The sequence below is a fragment of the Balaenoptera physalus genome (assembly GCF_965194825.1).
Source record: "Balaenoptera physalus genome assembly, chromosome: 16".
NCBI lineage: Eukaryota > Metazoa > Chordata > Mammalia > Artiodactyla > Balaenopteridae > Balaenoptera > Balaenoptera physalus.
Genome location: NC_138898.1, coordinates 41,762,152 through 41,781,660, shown reverse-complemented (window position 1 = coordinate 41,781,660; position 19,509 = coordinate 41,762,152). Strand labels below are relative to the sequence as shown.

The following is a 19,509-nucleotide window of genomic DNA, read 5'->3' as shown; positions in this document are numbered from 1 at the left end:
GGCTCAGAACCTTCACTCCAGTGGGTTGACTTCTGTGGTATACATGTTCTCCAGTTTGTGAGTCACCCACCCAGCAGTTATGGGATTTTATTGTGATTGCTCCCCTCGTACCATCTTATTGCAGCTTCTCCTTTTTCTTTGGATGTGAGGTATCTTTTTTGGTGAGTTCCAGTGTCTTCCTGTTGATGATTGCTCAGCAGTTAGTTGTGATTCCAGTGCTCTCACAAGAGGGAGTGAGTGCACGTCCTTCTACTCCACCATCTTGAACCAATCTCCACGCTTCTCCATCCAACACGGGAGCTGTGGGTGGAGTTTCTATCCCAGCTCACAGCATGAAAGCCTTGGTCCATCTGTGTCATGCAAAGTCAAACCTCTCTTGAAGTGATTTGTTTATAGTGTCATTTGATGGAGTGGAATGTTCTGTAACTCATTCGAACTATTACAGAAGCTTTGCTAAAAGGTCACCACTGCCTTTTAGTGTTTCCCAATCTGGGCACCATCTGGAAGCTTGATAAAGATAAGGTTTTCCCCTGGTTTCTTCCATACCAACTAGATCCAACTAGCAAAGGGCTACTTTTGCAGAGAAGTTTGTGTTCATATTTGGAGAGAGAGAGACAGACAGGCAGACATAGAGAGACAGACAGAGAGATAAAGAGAGACAGAGACAACTCAAGTAAATTCCAGTTAGTTGCCCAATAGTGTGCAAGCCCACTTAGCACCAAATTGGAGTGCTTATGCCAGATGACAGTAGTATTTAATAGGCCTGAATGGGGAAGGGGGTCAGAATTGAAAAGTGGAATAGCATTTACTTTTAAATGTCATTTTTGAACATTTGAACATTTTGAACATTTTTGAACATTTTGAATATGTTCTTCAAGTGTAGTCTTGAGAGGCAACTCTAAAGGAACTTGAATTTCCCCACGTACTCCAAATTTAATAGGAAAATGACCACTCAGTTGTTAAAGTAGTAAAAGCGATGCTAAACATTCAGTCTGCGTGGCACCAACAACATTCAAGTTGTTATAACTTTACAGTTTTAGTCTAGGCCTACCATTGGCTTGCTTGCTTTCTGCCCTCTTCCTGATGAAACAAAAGTCTTGAATTTTCCAAACCTCAAAACTCAGCTGTAAAACTGCAGGAGACCAGCAAGCGGAAAAGGAAAATTTCCTTTAAAGATGTTTGGTCGCTGCTGGCCAGGCCTGCACTCTCCCTTGAAACATTAACTATGGCTTTTGACACTTGTCCTTGGAAAAAGTCCAAATGTGGCAAATGGTAGAGGCAACATTTCTTTACCCTCCTGCCTGGAACTCCCCGTGATACGGATGAGTTCTAGCTGGTGTTTCATGGGTAACAAGGAGTCCAGCTACTGCCCACCACCCTTGCCCCCATCTGCAGATGAAATTAGCAAACACATAATGAGATCTACTGAACTAAAAAGTCAAAACCCTCTTGTTTGGTTGGAACTCCTGAAAGAGTCTGGACCAAAGAGGCTGCATGGTAGCAACTAAAATACAGGCTCTTTGCTATTAAAAATATTCTGAGAAGTGCATGTGTGTATTTGCAGCAGGATACTTGGGGGAAGAGAAAATTAAACTCTGGAACCATAGTTTTGTCTCTGCAGAGACGTTAAAAGCACAACAATCGTGTCTCCCTTGGCTCAATGAAATTGGTTTGGAAACCAAAACTGTCCTTAGAAAGGAGAAGAAATCTATTTATATTTCTTTGGAGGCAAGGAGGGAGGTCTTTCTGGCAAAGTCTTTAGGCTCCATTCAGGTCCAGGAAACTCAATCCTCAAGTTCAAAGCTCGTCTCGTCGTAGAGTTCGGGGCGTGCTGACTTCCTGTTCCGGGAATATTTCACATGCAGGAGGTCACCCATCTCATCCAGGGCTTCCAAAACCTGCAAAGAGATTCCTTCCATCAGTTCTTTTTAAACCCCCAAGTGGCCTTGCTCTCTGGGGGTCTCACAGAGAACCACACTCTTCTTTTCCCAGCTTATTCGATTTTAAAGAAAAGGAGAAAGATCCAAATCATTAAGCTGTGGTTCAAAAGCCAGCCCTAGAGGAATGTTAGAGGCTAATGCATTTTATTTTCATACTCTTTAATAGTCTAACTCCACATTACGAATCTTTAGTTTATTTTGGGGGTGTGAGGAGAGGAATAAAATCATCTGATCCGTGCTTACCCTTGAAGTATTTATTTTAAAGTTTAATGACATATATAAACTTGTGGAAGAAAAAGAAAACTTTGCAGATTAAGTTTGCATTAATTCTTCATGACACAGCAAACCAACCTGGCCAGGAAGAAAATGGAACATTATGGGAGCTAATTAGGATCCTCCTCTCTCTCCCATTCTTCCGCTGCCCCCCTCCTCCCACCCCCAACTTTTAAATACTCATCTCTATGCTCCATAGAATAATAGAATTTAAAACCACAAGAGATCAAGAACTCATCTGTTTCAATTCTCTCAATCCAGGCAGGTAAATGTATCCCCAGTTTTACAAATGAAACAACGGAGATCCAGAATATACAAAACGTAAGTTTTTCCTTCCAGTCTGTCACTAATCCTACTGAATTGGGCATGCCTTTTTAACCTTTTGGGCCTGTTTTTCTCAACCAGTCAAAAGAAAAGGGAAACGATATTAGAGTCCAATGTTTTGAAAAAGGTAAAGTGAGAATCGTTACCATCAGAATGAATGACTCATGGGGCTTAGGGATTTTCTCTGTTGGGAAATCTTCCAAACTGACATTAGTTAAGATCCCTACCAAGATGTTAAGAATAGTTTATTTCTGGGTGGTAGGATTATGGGTGATTAAATTTTTCTTTTTACTTCAATTTATTTTCTTAATTTTTATACCAAATATAAGCCCTAGGAAAAAGTATCAGGCTTTACATTTTAAGTGGCATCAATCTGGGATAGTTTCTGTTGCTTTTCCTGAAGGTGGGGGATGGAGTAGCTCTGTGGCTTTGAAAGTGAAGGGCCCACACACCTGGGGGAGAAGTACCACAATTCATGAAGGATGTGGGAGGAAAAGATAGAATTTTGATTCATTTTAATCTCAACCTTTTTTTAAAAAAATGTTTTTTATTTTTTGGTACAATTTTAAAGGTTACTTTCCATTTACAGTTATTACAAAGTATCAGCTATATTCCTTGTGTTGTGTACAGTACATCCTTGAGCCTATCTTATACCCAATAGTTTGTGCCTCTTGCTCCCCAACCCTTATGTTACCCCTCCCACTCTCCCCACTGGTAACAAGTAGTTTGCTCTCTATGTCTGTGTCTGCTTCTTTTTTATTATATTCACTGGTTTGTTGTATTTTTTATATTCCACACATAAGCAATGTCATACAGTACTTGTCTTTCTCTGTCTGACTTATTTTACTTAGCATAATGCCCTCCAAGTCCATCCATGTTGCTGCAAATGGCAAAATTTCATTCTTTTTTATGGTTGAGTTATATTCCATTGCAAATACATACCACATCTTCTTTACCCAGTCATCTATTGATGGACACTTAAGTTGCTTCCATATCTTGGGTATTGTAAGTAACACTGCTATGAACATTGGGATGCATGTATCTTTTTGAATTAGTGTTTTTGTTTTTTTCATATATATACCCAGGGATGGAATTGCTGGATCATAGGGCAGTTCTATTTTTAGTTTTTTGAGAAACCTCCATACTGTTTTCCACAGTGGCTGCATCAATATACATTCCCACCCACAGTGTACGAGGGTTCCCTTTTCTCCACATCCTTGCCAACATTTGTAATTTGTGTTCTTTTTGATGATAGCCATTCTGACAGGTGTGAGGTGGTATCTCAACCTTTTTAACTTCTTTTTTTGTGTCTGTTTTAAAATGTACATAATATATGGGTAATGCATGTATTATTTCTAAATGGATTTATGTTGAGGCCCATTAATCAACTACCTGAAACACAACAGTACTCAAACAAAGTCGGGTTTATTCAGCTTGCTGTAGCAGGGAATACGCACTCCAGAAGAACCATCTTCGTAACAGGGAGTTGGGAAGGGCTACGTATCACATCTGGACTTGTGCACGAGATGATTCTAAGGAAGCAGGGACCAGTTCTGGCTTGGATGCTGTCGAGAAGCTGGAGCAGCTCAGTGTTGTTTATATGTAGACTTCTTATCTAGAAGGCGGGAGGATTATAGCAAGGCTAGAGCTGGCCTTGGTAAAGGAGCAGCTGCCACTCATGTTAGAAGAGGGACCTTTTAAGTCATTTTGTGTTTGTAAAGTGGCCTCCTTCTTGTCTTGTTCCAAACATGGTCACTGAATAGACTTCTCTAATATTGTATATTTTCTGCGACCGTCATTTATGTTCAGTTGCTACCTTAATGCCCTGACTGTTCAAGGGGTCATTTTTCACTTCTCTTATAGTAAGAAACTTGCTCAAAATTTTGTATTGATTTGATGATCTCAAAAGTTTAGAGGCATTTGTCTAGATGAGGTTTCCGTGCTCCTTCCAAACCAAGTATTCCGCAGGAATTAACTCATGAAAACAATCACAAGGTCTGATATCTATTGAACAGGGTATTCATGAGTGCCTCCATGCCGTTTGGATCAGAAAAAAGATACAGATCGACCCAAGCTGTCCATCCCCTCCTGCCATCTCTGGAACTTGCTTCTGGGCACATCCTCTTCTCCCCATGTCTGCAGTGCTCCTCTCTTCACTCCCTTTTCCCTTGATGTGTAAACATGCTCAATCTTCCCCCACTTTCAAGGGCTTTTTCTAAACCTATTTTTCTTGCCTTTACACGCTTCTCAAAAGACTTGCCTACCATTTCTTACCACCCACTCATTACATTTAGAAGAAACAATTTGTTAAAATTAATATTCTCTAAAATATACTCATTTTAGAGAGTCTGGACAATATATGGAACAAAAACAGCAAAGTTCTCCCATCATCTCAAAATCTAGAGTTAGCTCAGTTATTAATGTGTTATCTAATAAATTGTTATTGTGTACCTACTATGTTCTGTACATTGGTTTAAGTCCTAGAATACAATGGTGACGCAGAAAGATATGAACCCGTGTGTGTGTCTGTGTGTGTGTGTAATTCGAGCTCAAAGTATCCCTTTCATTTTTTAATTCTTTGTATTCTTATTTCTGTTCCCTGCACTCCCCTAAAACTCTCTGTTCTGAGCATCAGCAAGATCCTATTAACTAACTGCTAAGCCAATGGTTTCTTCTCATCTCTCACCCCACTTGGATGTTCTGCTGTTTTGTAGAGACATATTTAAAAATTAATTTTTATCGGAGTATAGTTGATTTATAATGTTATGTTTGTTTCAGGTGTACAGCAAAGTGAATCAGTTATACATGTACATATATCCACTCTTTTTTAGATTCTATTCTCATATAGGTCGTTACAGAGTATTGAGTAAAGTTCCCTGTCCTATACAGTAGGTTCTTATTAGTTATATATTTTATATATAGTAGTGTGTATATGTCAATCCCAATCTCCCAATTTATCCCTCCCCCCACTTTTCCCCTTGGTAACCATAAGTTTGTTTTCTACATCTGTGACTCTATTTCTGTTTTGTAAATAGGTTCATCAATAGAATATTACTTAGCCATAAAAAAGAACAAAATAATGCCATCTTCAGTGACATGGATGGACCTAGAGATTGTCATACTGAGTGAAGTAAGTCAGACAAGAAAGACAAATGTCATATGGTATCGCTTACACGTGGAATCTAAAAAATCGCAGGGACATTTGATCCTCCCCCTCCTTGAAGCTTTTTCCTGTTTACTGTGTTGAACACTACACTAGCTCATGACTTTTCCAATTGATCTAGCTCCATCTAAGCCCATTTCCCCATCTGTGATTCCTATATCCAACCAGGGTTGTAGAGGGAGTCTGCGCTTGGCCCGTTCACTTATATTTGGACAATTATATCTTCTACCATTGACTTTAATGATCCCTTAGTTCCTCAGATTACAGCAGCTCCAGCCTTGCATACTCTCCTAAGCTCCAGAATTGGATTTTATTTTCTTTAAATTTTATCGAAGTATAAATGACTCAGTTACACACACACACACACACACACACACACACACACATATTCTTTTTCATATTCTTTTCCATTATGGTTTGTCACAGGATATTGAATATAGTTCCCTGTGCTATACAGTAGGACCTTGATGTTTATCCATCCTATATATAATAGTTTGCTTTTTCACAGATGGCCCATAGACTTGTAATCCCAACATGTCTAGAAGTGAGCTCATTTTATTCCCTCAGTCCTGTTGATGTTATGCTGTTCCTTGCCATATACCTTATCTCATATATGTGCTTAGTTTTGCCGTTCTTTATTTGCTAGAGGGCTAGAGACCTCGGATTATTCTTGATTCCCTCGCCCCATATGTGCCCTGCATCCAATATTTGCCAAGTCTTGGCAGCTTCATGCATGCATAACGTCTATTCCTAGACCCATTTCTTTTGTTTCCGTTGCCCTTGACCTTGTCGTCTCTTGTTTTGTTCAAATAGCTCCATATATAATAACCCACTCCACCCTCATGCAGTTGTCTATATTTCTTTTTCGAGATGAATTTATTCTGTCTGATATTATTATGAAGTGCTTATTTATAGTATGTTCTCTTAGACTTTTTGCCCCAGGGTTTTGCATAGAGCAGACACCTGATAGTGTTTGCTAAACTGCATTGATTTTATGAGACGGTTTCATCAACCCTAAACTGACTGACCTGGCTTGGTTCTCTGATATTACTCATTCACACAGAGATCGAAATCCAAGGGCAATGAAATGTGGTTTTGAAATCCTTTACACCTCACGTAGGATGAGCTTATATGATAGATCTGTCTTTGTTGTTGGTTTCCCAACATGTGGCTTATTTGGGTCATAGTTTCTTATGATGGACGTGGTGGCTAGGAGCAGTGCCAGGTTGCAGGCAGTTACTGCTGAAATAGCACGTGAGATCAGAGTCCGCATTTAAGAACAAGCAAAGAGCAGGATGTCTGGCTACTCAGTGGGTCTTTGCTATGAAACCAAAACACCGACTTGACTCAAGTCTTCACTGAGCTGATTTTCTTTTCTATCTGCTGAGTTGATCACATTGTTGGACATTGTTAGGATACCCTTTTTTTTTTTTTTTTTTTTTTTTAAGCAGTGAGTGTTATTAGTGTTGTATTCTTAAACCATCCAAGAGAAACCCAGGGAAACCCAAGCGAGCTCAGTAAAAGAACGTGCTCGGAATCCGAGGACCCCATCCTGTCGCTTCTGCTGGGCTGTGGAGTACTTACTGCGTCTAACATCTCCCGGGTATGTGCTGCTGAAACACAGAACCGAGCCCGGGCTTCTGCAAGGGGAGTAGCTGGAAATCCAACGACCACCACGCCGATTTTTCTCTTTAATAGATGCCTTGCAAAAGCCCTAAGGGAAATGTTAAAAAGGAGATTAACTGAGAGATGACAAAATTATACTGCAAAAAAAAAAGAAAAAAAAAAGGAATGTGGCTAATTGACTTTTTTTTTTTTAATTTATATTTATTTTGGCTGCACTGGGTCTTAGTTGCGGCATGTGGGATCTTTAGTTGCAGCATGCAGGCTTCTTAGTTGTGGCATGCGGGATCTATTGGGTTGGCCAAAAAATTCTTTAGGGTTTTTCCGTAAGATATAATGGAGAAACCCGAACGAATTTTTTGGCCACCCCAATAATTCCCCGACCAGGGCTGAACCCCGGCCCCCTGCATTGGGAGCACAGAGTCTTACCCACTGGACCAACAGGGAAGTCCCTACTTTTAAAAAGTAAGTAGAAGATGACTGAAGTAATGAAACTTCTCTCAGATACAACCGATAAGGAAATGTGGCAGCCAGTCACTTGATGGTACCCATAACTGAGTGTGTATATTGCGGGGTATGGCACACTCATTAGACAGCCACGTGTACAGAGTCTTCGACATTGAGCAGAAAATGCTGGTGCACGTGACCCTGGTTTAACAAGTCTGCACATATGTAAAATCTTTTGTCTGCAGGGTTCTTAAGGAATAAAAACCATTACTCAATGCGATTACCTGAAGAAAGAACATGTTAGATGCAAACCTATATGCTTTAAAAACTTAATACTGATAATGCAGAGTGGAAATTTTAAGAAGCCTCTACTTTGTGACTATAATTTCAGGATCAGGATCAGAGGGTCTGCAGGAGCCAACCCCAAGCCATGTTATCTCTCCAGAGACAAAGATTTTATTTTCCATCAAGCCAAAGATAGGAAATAGCAAGGGTCTCCTCATTTGTTACGTGTATGTTCAGGGATAATAAACCCATTGGCTGGATTAAGGGGGGATGGTGAAGGAGGGAGGGAGAGGAATGCACGCACACAGAGGCTGGTCGGTAGAAGCAGCCTGGAGGCTGTAGGTCATAGAATTACAAAGCTCTTTGATACTGAGTAAAACCTTTTTAAGCTATGATTCCTTCCCCATAACTGCTTCTAGCCTCTTTTTATTTCAGAGCTAATCTCAGTAACGATTCTAGAATACCCAGCTCTCAAAGTCTGTAAACTTCTTGCTCTGAGATCCAATGTCAGACACAGGCATGTGCACCCAAGTGAGCCTTTTCCCCTTTGTGCTCCGTCGCCCCCCGCAGGAACCCTTAATCACTAAGATGCTTTGCCCTCAAGCGGGGTAAACGTCTCAGATCTGTTCTTAGCATTAAGAGGTTGCTGGTGTCTTATTTTAGGCTGGAAGCTGACAGCACCACAGAAACCTTGAGTCATAACTCAGGAAGAATCCGCGACGCAGGGGTCTTTCATTCTCCTCCCGTTTAGCTGTCTGCCTTTTGGTTTCCTCGTGCAGAACGCAGGTTATCAAAGAAAGCGATGGAGATTGCAAGAACTACCAAACACGCAGCCTCTCTGGCCCCCTGGCTTGGCCATGGCAAGATTCAGCCTTTGATTTGGATTGGGAAGTTTACAAGGAGATGGAGCTTTCTAACTGAGGAAGCTTGAAAACAGCCATTCTTTCTTTTTCTTGATCACCCTATGGAAGGCTGCCCACGGAACTGCACAGGATGAGAGCTCGTAATTGTCTGAGAAACAAGTCAAGTGCTTTTATTGCTAGAGTACAAACCACCTGACCCATGATCGGGCCAGTTTTTGGGACTCCCCAAAGACCATTTTCACTGTCTGCACTCTTCTCTTTGTACCAGAGGAAGTAAGTTTTGCCAAAGAATGTAGAGCAAAATATATGACTGTTGATTCATTAGGCTAACCTGAGGCCTCCCCGGAGCAGTTCTAAGTTTAAAACTTACACTACTAAACCTAGCCTCCTTCAGCTAATGTATATGATTGCCTCTGGGTTTGTATTCCACAAAGCAAATTAGAGCTGTCATGGGCTGAAAGAAACTAAACTATGTGAATAAGAATAATAATAATACAACATTAGCATTGCATTGCATGCAGCATCACTGCATTTTCTGCAGCACCATCCTCCAAGTGTATGATGAGGCCTGAGGATGGAAAATGTCAACCCTGTACCAAATAGTAAATACAATATATTCTTGATTATTTAAGTGAATGTTTTATGGGTGAAATCACATTATACTAAACTCCATAGAAGATTCCAGTGGTAGAATTGCAACAGGACTTTATCCAAAAGGATACCTGGCTAGAGATAATGTCTCCATTCTGTGGTAGGTGGAAATGTGGAGAAATCACAGCTCTTTGATAAAAATCAAAAGTTTTTAAATGAGCAAATGAAACAAGTGCTCATACACTGGCTTAGCCAATTAACTCCGTTTCAAAAGGTTCTCTGCCTTCAACTTTCCACTGGAGAAATAGTGCTTACTCAATTACTATATGAAGTGCTTTATATACATTATTAATACTATTATTAATAACAGCCAACACTGAGTAGCTCCTATGTAAGACACGACATGCCAAATGCTGATAGACTTCATCTTGTTTAATCTTCAAATGATCTTAGGAAATAGGTCCTATTCTATCCCATTTTCAATATGAGAAAAGTGGGGCTTCAGAAGGTTGGTGAACTTGTCCTAGATCCCCCAGCTAGGAAGAGGCAGAGTCAAATTTCTTTTTCATTCCAAACATCTCATTATACCTTAGAACATAACTTTTCCAGGAAACTCCCTCTCAGTTTAATTCTCCTTTTTCACATTAGCTTTGTCTAGTCAGGACTCCTGGCGTATAAAGGAGGAGGGGAACTCCCTCTTTCATTCTGTCATCTTGCACTTGAATTCTTGTGTTGAAATGCATTTGTTTTTATTCTTCATGGACTCTTCTCATTGGATGGACTCATATTCCCAGCCTGTTGAGGTTCTAATTCCAGCTTCCATCATCAAAGTCAGAAGTATCCCGCACACTCCCTACCGCCACCCTCTGGTGTTGACACTCTCTAAAATGAAACAAGTTTACTTTTGGTGTCTTCATTTGAGCTAATCATAAAATATTAGATAGGCATGGGCTACGTGTGGAGTCAGAACATACCGTTTCCCCAACAACTCTGAGTAAACGTGGGTTTTCTTTCCTGTCATCCAAGATCACATGGTAAAGGGTTTTGGGTTATCTGCCACTTGGAATCACCATTGTCACTCCTTCCTGCCATTAGCACAGAGCAGTATCCTATGACATTACTGAAGCACACTGTCTTCTTGGCTACTCCAGGCATTGATTTCCTGATCCAGATCCATGAACAAAGGGCTGAGTGGTGGACGGTTGTGGTGCATGAGGCAACTCATGTGTGCATTTTAACTGCTTATTATTTTGCTGTGGTGAAATGACACAAAAGTGTACTCCAAAAAATCCATCTTTTAGGAACATATAACTCTGTCCTATCCATCATGAGTTTTCAACTAATAGCCCCAGAACTTCTTTTCTATACTATGTCTAATACTCTGCCCCATCTACTTCGACTGTTAAGAGAATCAAACAGAAAGTTCCAACAATGGGGTTGTGTTAAAGGAGTGTCAGGATGTCTAGAATCTGATAAGCATTTGTTGAGAATTATTTTCTACCATGTGCTTCATCAGATACACAAACATTTTATATTAGAAAGGAGTTTAATTAACTTCCTTTTAACAACAGAGTTAATTATTGTCTAGCAGATTGGAGATGGCTCATGTATAAATTCATCTGTGTCATACTGAGAAAAAGTCATTTTTCCTCTTTATGCAGTTTTTACTAATGCTCAACCTCAGAGTTGCAATCGATGGAAAACCACCCCAAATAAGCTTACAGGAGTGGTGCTAACATTTTTTGTTAAGAGCAAGAGCTTTGGAGTAAGCCTAGGTTTGGGTTTGCCTCTTGGTTTTACTACTGCTTGACCGGTATGGCTTTGGGAAGCTATTTAACTGCTCTCAACCTCAGTTTCCCCACACATGAGGGTGACTTCTTTTGAGGATGGTCGTGAGAGTGCAATGGGAGAAAGCACAGAGCCTGGTAATGTTGCTTTTGAATGTTGGGAGAGATGGTCTTTTGAGGTTCTCCCTGAGAAAGATCTTGGGGGAGGAGGGAGTGCAGGATCTTCATCAATTTACAGCTGAGGCCTGAGTTAAGTGACTCCACCCAATTCACAGAGCTTGGAAATGATGGGCCACAGTACCTGGCTCCCTTCCCACAAGATCTGTGAAAAGGCCTTGATGATGGGCAGGCAGGTAGCTTCTGAGAAGTTGGACAAGTGAATTCTGAACTCGGCGTCCTGCTCAGAATGCAAAGCAATACCTATGCTGAAAGAGCCCCCTGGTGTCAAAAGCACCATCTCTGTCAGATCACCTTGGAGCTTACGTGTTATTCTGGGAGTCCGCTGGATACTCACGCTACTTTAGCAGGCATGTAAAGGAGCAGGGGAACAACGGGAGATTCCTCATTGCCATAGATAATGAATCCCATTTCACTCAGTCTCTGTCTGAAGTATCTTGTGTTTTCTGCAAGTTGCTGTACTCTCTGCAACCCTGAAAGGAAACAGGCATGAAATCCATCAATTCCCACCTGGAAGAGGGAAGCAAAGGTCAGACTGTCTTGGGAAGTGTTCCTAAGTCTTTCTGTAGTCCTGCATTAAGAGTTGGAAGGGGGTCAAAGTAGGGTAGGGAAATATCTCCTGGTGAGCAGGTGTGGGCACTGACGCCTGGGATCTGCCCTGAGTCTAGAAGGCAGGATCCGGGGGAATGGTGCTGCTGGGTACTCCCGGCAACCAAAGCCAGGCTAGGCTGCAGGGCAGTAGGGGAGCAGGAAGGGTGTCTAGCAAGAAAGAAGGAGAACTATCATTTACTAGGCAACTATTGTGTGTGGATTCTGCTAAGTACCATAGACACATTAGTTCAGGGGAAGAGAGTGTGACAAGAAGTCACACATACACACACACACACACTCCACCCCATACCACTTGTTGGTTGCAGCTTTTTAGCGAACTTGAGCTGGCCCATTAAGTAACCCTTCATCTAGGTCTCTAATCAAAGAACACTTCATCCAATCTGAATTTGAAGGGGTAGCATATCCTTGGACAGATAGATCCATTGGAGACTGGAACTATTTTGTGAGGCACTCAGTGGTGATAGAGTAATAGAGGAAAGGGAAGAGGGGGCCCTCTGCTTTCTCCAGACAGAAAAAATGACAGGGTTGGCCCCCAACAGAAGGTCAAGCAAGGTACATGTGCCCATTTATTGGTACTTCAGCTCAAAAGCTTATCTTCTGTCTTAAGTGTGTATCCCAGTGGGAAGGTCACACACATTATGAGATGACCAAAGGGAACTGAAGAGTAGAAAGAGTTCTGAAGATATCTGTCTACTCAGTTCTGCCTCTAATCAGGTAAGTGAGTAAACTAGCCAAAGCTAGAGAGTGTTTGCTCAATAAGGAAGATTGAATAGGATTGGATATTTAATTCCCTGAGAAATCAGTTCAATGTTTGCATTTGATGCAGCATTGCCATTCAGCAGGTATTTGCTGGTACAGCTGACCTCCATTCTGATTGGTGAGGCATCCATTCAAACTGATCAACTCTTACTCTACCAGTTATTCAATATTTTGAACATCACTCCTGGGTGTGTTTGTAACTCTTTAGATGGAAAATGGATAAAAATTTCAGTAAACATGTCATCACGGTCTTCTAGTTTCTTCTTGGAGACATGGCCCCAGACCGTGCCTTGACAAAGGGTTGAGCAGTGGGTATCTCCTGCTCAGCATCCTTCCTCCAGGGGACCATGATGTTCAGGTAGAGTTGGCTCCACCTTTCCTCTTGGCTACAGGGGTATTGTGTGACCCAGGCCTGGCATATTGGAATACTCCACCCCCCTGATAATTGGGTCATTGATGGAACACAACCAGGGCCTACCAGTCTTTCAGATCTACTGAGGAAGAAGTGTAAAAACAAGGTCATCTTCAAGTTACATCCTTGCCACCATGGAGGAAACCTGCTTGAGAATGATGTTGATTCAGAAGAAAGCCAAGGCACAAGACAGACATATGGACACCAAGGGGGGAAAAGTGCGGTGGGGTGGGGATGGTGGTGTGCTGAATTGGGCGATTGGGATTGACATGTACACACTGATGTGTATAAAATTGATGACTAACAAGAACCTGCAGTATAAAAACAAACAAACAAACAAAACAACTAATACTAAACTTTCATTGGGTTATTCGTATGGAAATATGTTAATATAAATGTTTCAGACATTACATGAAATTTCTAAAAATCTTATATGTTCTGGTATAATGTTATAAGTCATAATTCTAGTTATTACTTTAAAATGTATATCTCAGAAATAAACAAACAAAAAAAAAGATTAACTATGAGTTGAACCTGGATGATGGATACAGAAGAGTTCATTATACTGCTATTTTTGTTTATATTTTATTGTTTTATTGTTTTCTATAATAAAATGTTTTTAAAAATTAAAAAAAGAAACTAACACAGCATTGCAAAGCAATTATTAGTTAACAAAATTTAATTTATTAATTAAAAAATTAATTTATTAATTAAAAAATTTAATTATTAATTTAAAAAAAGGAAAACAGAAGAGGGGCTAGAGTATGACTTGTTTTAAAGAAGGTGATTCAGATACAAATGAACTTATTTACAAAACAGAAACAGACTTACAGATATTGAAAACAGACTTATGGTTACCAAAGAGGAAACGTGGGGGAGAAGAATAAGTCAGGAGCTTGGGATGAACATGCACACACCACTATATATAAGAAAAATAACCAACAAGGACCTACTGTATAGCACAGGAAACTCTACTCAATATTCTGTGATAACCTATATGAGAACAAAATCTAAAAAGAATGAATATATGTATAACTGAATCACTTTGCTGTACACCTGAAACTAGCACAACATTGTAAATCAACTATACTCCAATAAAATTAAAAACAAACAACAAAAGTAAAGAAGGTGATTCAAATGAAGGCACAGATATACATCCCAGCTACCAAAATGTATTCCATATGGCTTGTCCCCTTGTGTGTTCAGCTCTTCTGTTGATTGTTAGTTGCACAATGAATAGATGAGTTCATCAGGCTGAGTCTGATGATTCCTAAATGATCCCCCTCACAGACTAGAAGGATTTCCTGGCCTGGAAGTGCATGAATGACTTAAATTGCTTTTCCCAATGGCATTATCTTTGCACTTGCCCATAATGACTCATCCATCATTGGGCTGCCCAGCTACTTAATTGGCCCCGTCTGTCCTCTCTGCCTTGATTAACCCAAGTAACTGGATCACTAGCTAATGTCATCACTTTACTGCTTCTAGATCCTTTGGAGAGTTGACCAAACAGATCAGAATATCGATCGCAGGGGCAGCTGACTCTTGAGAACTGAATGTTTTATTCTTGCCCCGTCTTCTCCCTCTTTGAACCATTTAGCACAGCATGGCTGACAAGCCATTACGACACACTTCGTGGTCACCATGTTTACTCACATAGGGACACTATAAATGCCTTGAGGTCTTTTGAGTTGGCCAAGACACAGCTCCTTTCAATTACTCTATTGCTCACTCTGGAAAATTGGAAACATTCTCCTTCTCTTGGAGGGCCTGGGGGCAGAGAGAAATTTGTACATATAAAACGCTACTCACCTACAGGATGTGGGTGATTTTATTAATTATGTTGTGCTTTGAGATCCTTGTTTGAAGAGCGTTTTATAAAAGTAGAGGGAATTTTTAGCACTTATCCTTTCGTACGGGGATGGCCATGCCAGGATGGCATGGGGACTGGGCATGGCAGTGACCTTCCCTTTGCAATACACAAAGTCCCTAATTAAATAGTTTCTGATTCTTCTTCCACCTATTATAATACATAGAAGTCAGGGAAGCCTCCACACAGATAAATAAGTGAAGGATCTGATCTCTTATGTAGAGTGCTGGAGAGTTTATACGAGTGTCTTATTTTGCTGTATTCTGGGTTCTCTGGAAAAGGAATAAGCTTTGGAGTTAAATGGACTAGGAACCAAACTCCACCTGGACAACGTAAGGCTTTGAAACCTCAGTTTCACCTAGAGATACATAAGCTTATCTCACAGGAAGATTGGGAGAAATAAAGGGTTAATACAGGAACATGCTTAGTACTGTGTCTGGGAAAAAGATACTTGAAAGGTTAGTTACATTTTTCCATTAGCAATATTTCTGGGCAGCCTCAGTGGCACCTCAAAATCATTTGGAGAGCTTGGCAAAATCCCATGCCCAGACTGTACCCCAGACCAATGAAATCAGCATCTCTGGTAATGAGATCAAGCATGAGTTTTGGATTTCACCAGGTGCAGCCAAGGAGACTCAGATGTCTCAGAAGCAATGGCCATTACCAGCTCACCCCCAAGGTCATGCATGGCTGTGTTAGGTGCCTGACTGTGTCTTGGCTGAGTCATGCTCCTTGGTTGGACATGGAAAGTAAAAGATGGGCATATGTCCTAGCCTCTTGTTTGGCAAGATGACATCCCAGCATTTACTGAGTGCTCAAGGTCTCCAATGGTATGTTTGTGGGATCACTTGCTCCTCTGATAGTTATCGGCTCCAAAGTGCTCACTCAACTTGAGACCAACCTCACTGTCAACCTCGCCCCTCTCATGAAGCTGGATAAAATCAGGGATGGACCCAGCTGGGCAGATGACCTGTAGGTTGCCATTCTACCCACTTGGATTTCTAGCTCTGCCAACTTGAGAGGTGGACTAGGTTTAACCTTCTCTCCAATGTTATTAAAACAAAAACAGCTGGGGCAGGGGAAGGAAAACAAATAAAACCCAAAGTGTCACCACTACAAAGCCATGCCGTCCCCAAATAAAAACAATCATCTGTGGCATTTCCAAAAATATGCTCAGGTCAACTCAATCTCCAGAGGGCCAGAAGGAATTGTGGACAGTAGACACTCCCAGAATGACCTGTCAAAAGCTAAAGAAGGAAAATATCTTCTCTGTCAAACCATCAAACCATCATCTGCTGGCAAAAGAGGACAAAGGCATTTCCCCCTGTAAGACTGAGTGTAAGAGGTGGATTTGATGAGTTTGCAAGACAATACCAACGACCCTCTATTTTCTGCAGACTTTGTGAGCTTGTTCTCTAACAGAGGAAACGTGCATAGACCCAGATGGCACGGGGGTGGGGGGGGGACTTATTTTATTATTCCCCAGGCTGAAAAAGGCACATACAGAAATACACACCGCCCTCCTTTCACCAGTGTGGAATACAGACTGGGCAACCTCGAACATGCTCCTAGGCAGTGACGCTTGGGAAATGCGGTTCTCTTCTTTAGAGATAGGAAGAATCTTTCCTTAAAACATGTCTCACAACTTAAGAAGCAGCCGCATAGCACAGGGAGATCAGCTCGGTGCTTTGTGACCACCTAGAGGGGTGGGATAGGGAGGGTGGGAGGGAGGGAGATGCAAGAGGGAAGAGATATGGGAACATATGTATATGTATAACTGATTCACTTTGTTATAAAGCAGAAACTAACACACCATTGTAAAGCAATTATACTCCAATAAAGATGTTTAAAAAAAAAAAGTCGATCTTTCTGAACAACCAGTTTGATCCTCAAGAGTGCCCCCAGTGGTCTGAGAAGGCCTCCCTCCCCCCACCCCTGCCCCCTTGCCTCCTTCCCCCTTCTTTGTCTGACGCTCACACTAGGCTTCTGCTCTGGGCATGGGGAGGGGGCGGGAGCAGGGGTGCCGGGGAGAGACCTTGGAGTAAAGTTTCAATGTGGCAGCAGGAACCCAGCGTCTGTTATTTTAAGCTCTGGACACCAGACAGGACATTTTGTTTCCTACACACTCAGGGCAGAGAGATCTCAGGAAAGATCAAGAGGCTACAGAGCAGCAAGCATCATAAGAATCACATTAGCAGTGACAAGCTTCCCAGTGGGATGGAGAAGACAGCGTTTGGAGTGGTTTGCTGAGAGGAACACATATTTTTATCAGGCACTGAAGCTCTCCCTTTTGATGTCTGGATTCCAAGGTTACGGCATGTTTTATAGTCACATACACGTGTGCCAAGGACGGTCCAGGCTGCTCAGTCCTGCCCCTGTGGAATGCACACAGGAGTGGAGTGGGCAGGCCGGACGTCGGGGTGGACGGCTGTCTACACGACAGGATTTCATGCCCCTGTTTCCACCTCCCCACCCACTGCTCAGATACACCGTCAGGGGCTTAATCCACAAGGAGAGGTGACAGTGGACATGTCTTGTGCACCTACTATGAGCCAGGAGCTGTGCTTTTGGGCCCCCTTCACAGATGAGGAAACCAAGACTGGGAGACTGTTCATGCATTGCACAGCTGACCTGGAAATTGGCAGTGCCTAAGAGTCTATCAAAGTCTGCTCCTTGAAAGAAGCTCATAAACTCATTCCTGATGAGGTGTGAGCCCCATGATTCATGGATTCATAGATTTCACAAATGAAAAGCACTCACTATGTACAGGAGCCAGCTGTTAAGATGGAGGAGAAGATGAAAAAATTCTGGGGCTATTTGGCAAGAAATAACCTAACAGTAGAGAGAGCAGATATCAGATAATATACACATGAGAAGAGCCATAAGACAGATATAGACAGAGTCAGCTGGCCTGTCACATAGTAGTGCTTCTTGAATCCTTACAGAATGAGTGATAAGGTTTAACGTTAACTTGCATTTAAGTAGAGAGCAGTATCTTAGCAAGTCTCTAATGATGGAGTTTTGCTCATCGAATGGGGTAATTTGGAAGGCTGGGGCCTTCGGAAACCTTGCAAATTGGTGATTCTTAAACAGGGGAACACACCAGAGTCTTCTGGGAATATTTTTTTTTCTGGAATACTCACAGGTAAGCCTCTTCTGCAGAGATTCTGCTCCAGAAGGACTGGTGTGGACCTTTCACAAAACCTCCCCCTGGGTAACTGCGGTGTGCACCCCAGCTCTGAACCACCATTCGTAGTCATAAACTACTGTGGTTGTTGATTCTATGAAGATAATAAGGCTGATTCTAACTGAAGCCGCCAGAGAGCAATTTGTCTCCAAGTACTTTTGCATTTTTCCCCTCCATCAACAGGTCCGTGTGTCAGCTCCCATCTGCCCTTTTCTTTTTTCTATGGAGATGAGGAAGTCACTCGTATCTGAGCCTTAATTTACCGCTCTGTTAAATGGGGATGATAACAATCTATTTCCCAGGACTTTGGGGAGAATGTTATTTCATACTTTTCCGTGTGAGTGGCTGTTGTGTTCAGGGGAGAATTAAAAGATGAATATGTCTATTATTTTCAAGGATCTTATAGCCTAGAAAAAGTATGTAATAATCACAGACGGTAGAAAATTGAACGCCCCGTGGAAAAAATGCTCTGGGAGTTTGGAGCAAAGACCTAGAGGTGGTAAGTGAACACCTTGTGCGCCAGGAGGGATGGTTAGCTCCCTTGCCTAGAACGTTTGGTTTACAGTCATGAGAAAGATCAGTGGAATCAGACCCAGAGGGCTGCAGATGTCAACCTAAGAGGTGGTGGGCACCAGGGAGCCAGGGCAGCATCACGAACAGGATATGCCATATTCTGAGGGGGTTTAGGAAGAGGAAGTTATAGTGTATAGTACATGGAGTAGGATAAGGGGAAAACCAGAGGTGGCCAGACACGTAAAGAGGCCAGAGTGGCAGCAGAAGTGGGTGAGATGTGTTTCAGCAAAGAGTGTGGCAAGAAGGCAAAGGAGAGGTCTTGGCTGAGGAATTGGGTTAATGGGGGTCCCCTGAAAGCGCTCTGAGAAACAGTGCAAATGAAAGTAGCCTGTAGGAAGCCCCATCGAGGCAGCGTGTGCATGATTCAAACCTCTGGCTTTCAAAGTGTCTGCTGGGCGGGAGATGCACTGAGGAAGCCTCAGGGAGGGGGTGCAGGGAAAAACTGAGGGAGGGGCTCAGTGGCTGGGAGATCGGACCACTCCACCCTCCAAGCTGTCTCCATGACAACAGCATCTCTGTCAAGTGCTCAAGGACCGTGAGCCTAGTTTTCCTGGGTTCAAAATCCTCTCTGCCATCTTGGGCAAGGCATTTCAACTTTCTGCAGCTCAAGGTCTTCACCTGTA

At 42.0% G+C, this 19,509-nt stretch overlaps 1 protein-coding gene across 4 annotated transcripts in view; it reads right to left on the bottom strand.

Moving 5' to 3' along the window:
* Positions 1 to 1,685: 1,685 nt before the first annotated feature.
* Positions 1,686 to 19,509, bottom strand: part of SPTLC3 (serine palmitoyltransferase long chain base subunit 3) — a 132,927-nt gene continuing 115,103 nt past the window's right edge. Inside the window, exons 11-13 of one of the 4 annotated variants that reach the window (XM_082428602.1) lie at positions 11,811 to 11,946; positions 7,285 to 7,414; positions 1,686 to 1,898 (exon numbers count right to left, since the gene is read on the bottom strand). In XM_082428602.1, coding sequence (XP_082284728.1) covers positions 1,785 to 1,898; positions 7,285 to 7,414; positions 11,811 to 11,946 — 380 coding nt within the window. In that variant the 3' untranslated portion in view covers positions 1,686 to 1,784. The other 3 variants (XM_082428601.1, XM_082428604.1, XM_082428605.1) reach the window with 3 other exon arrangements.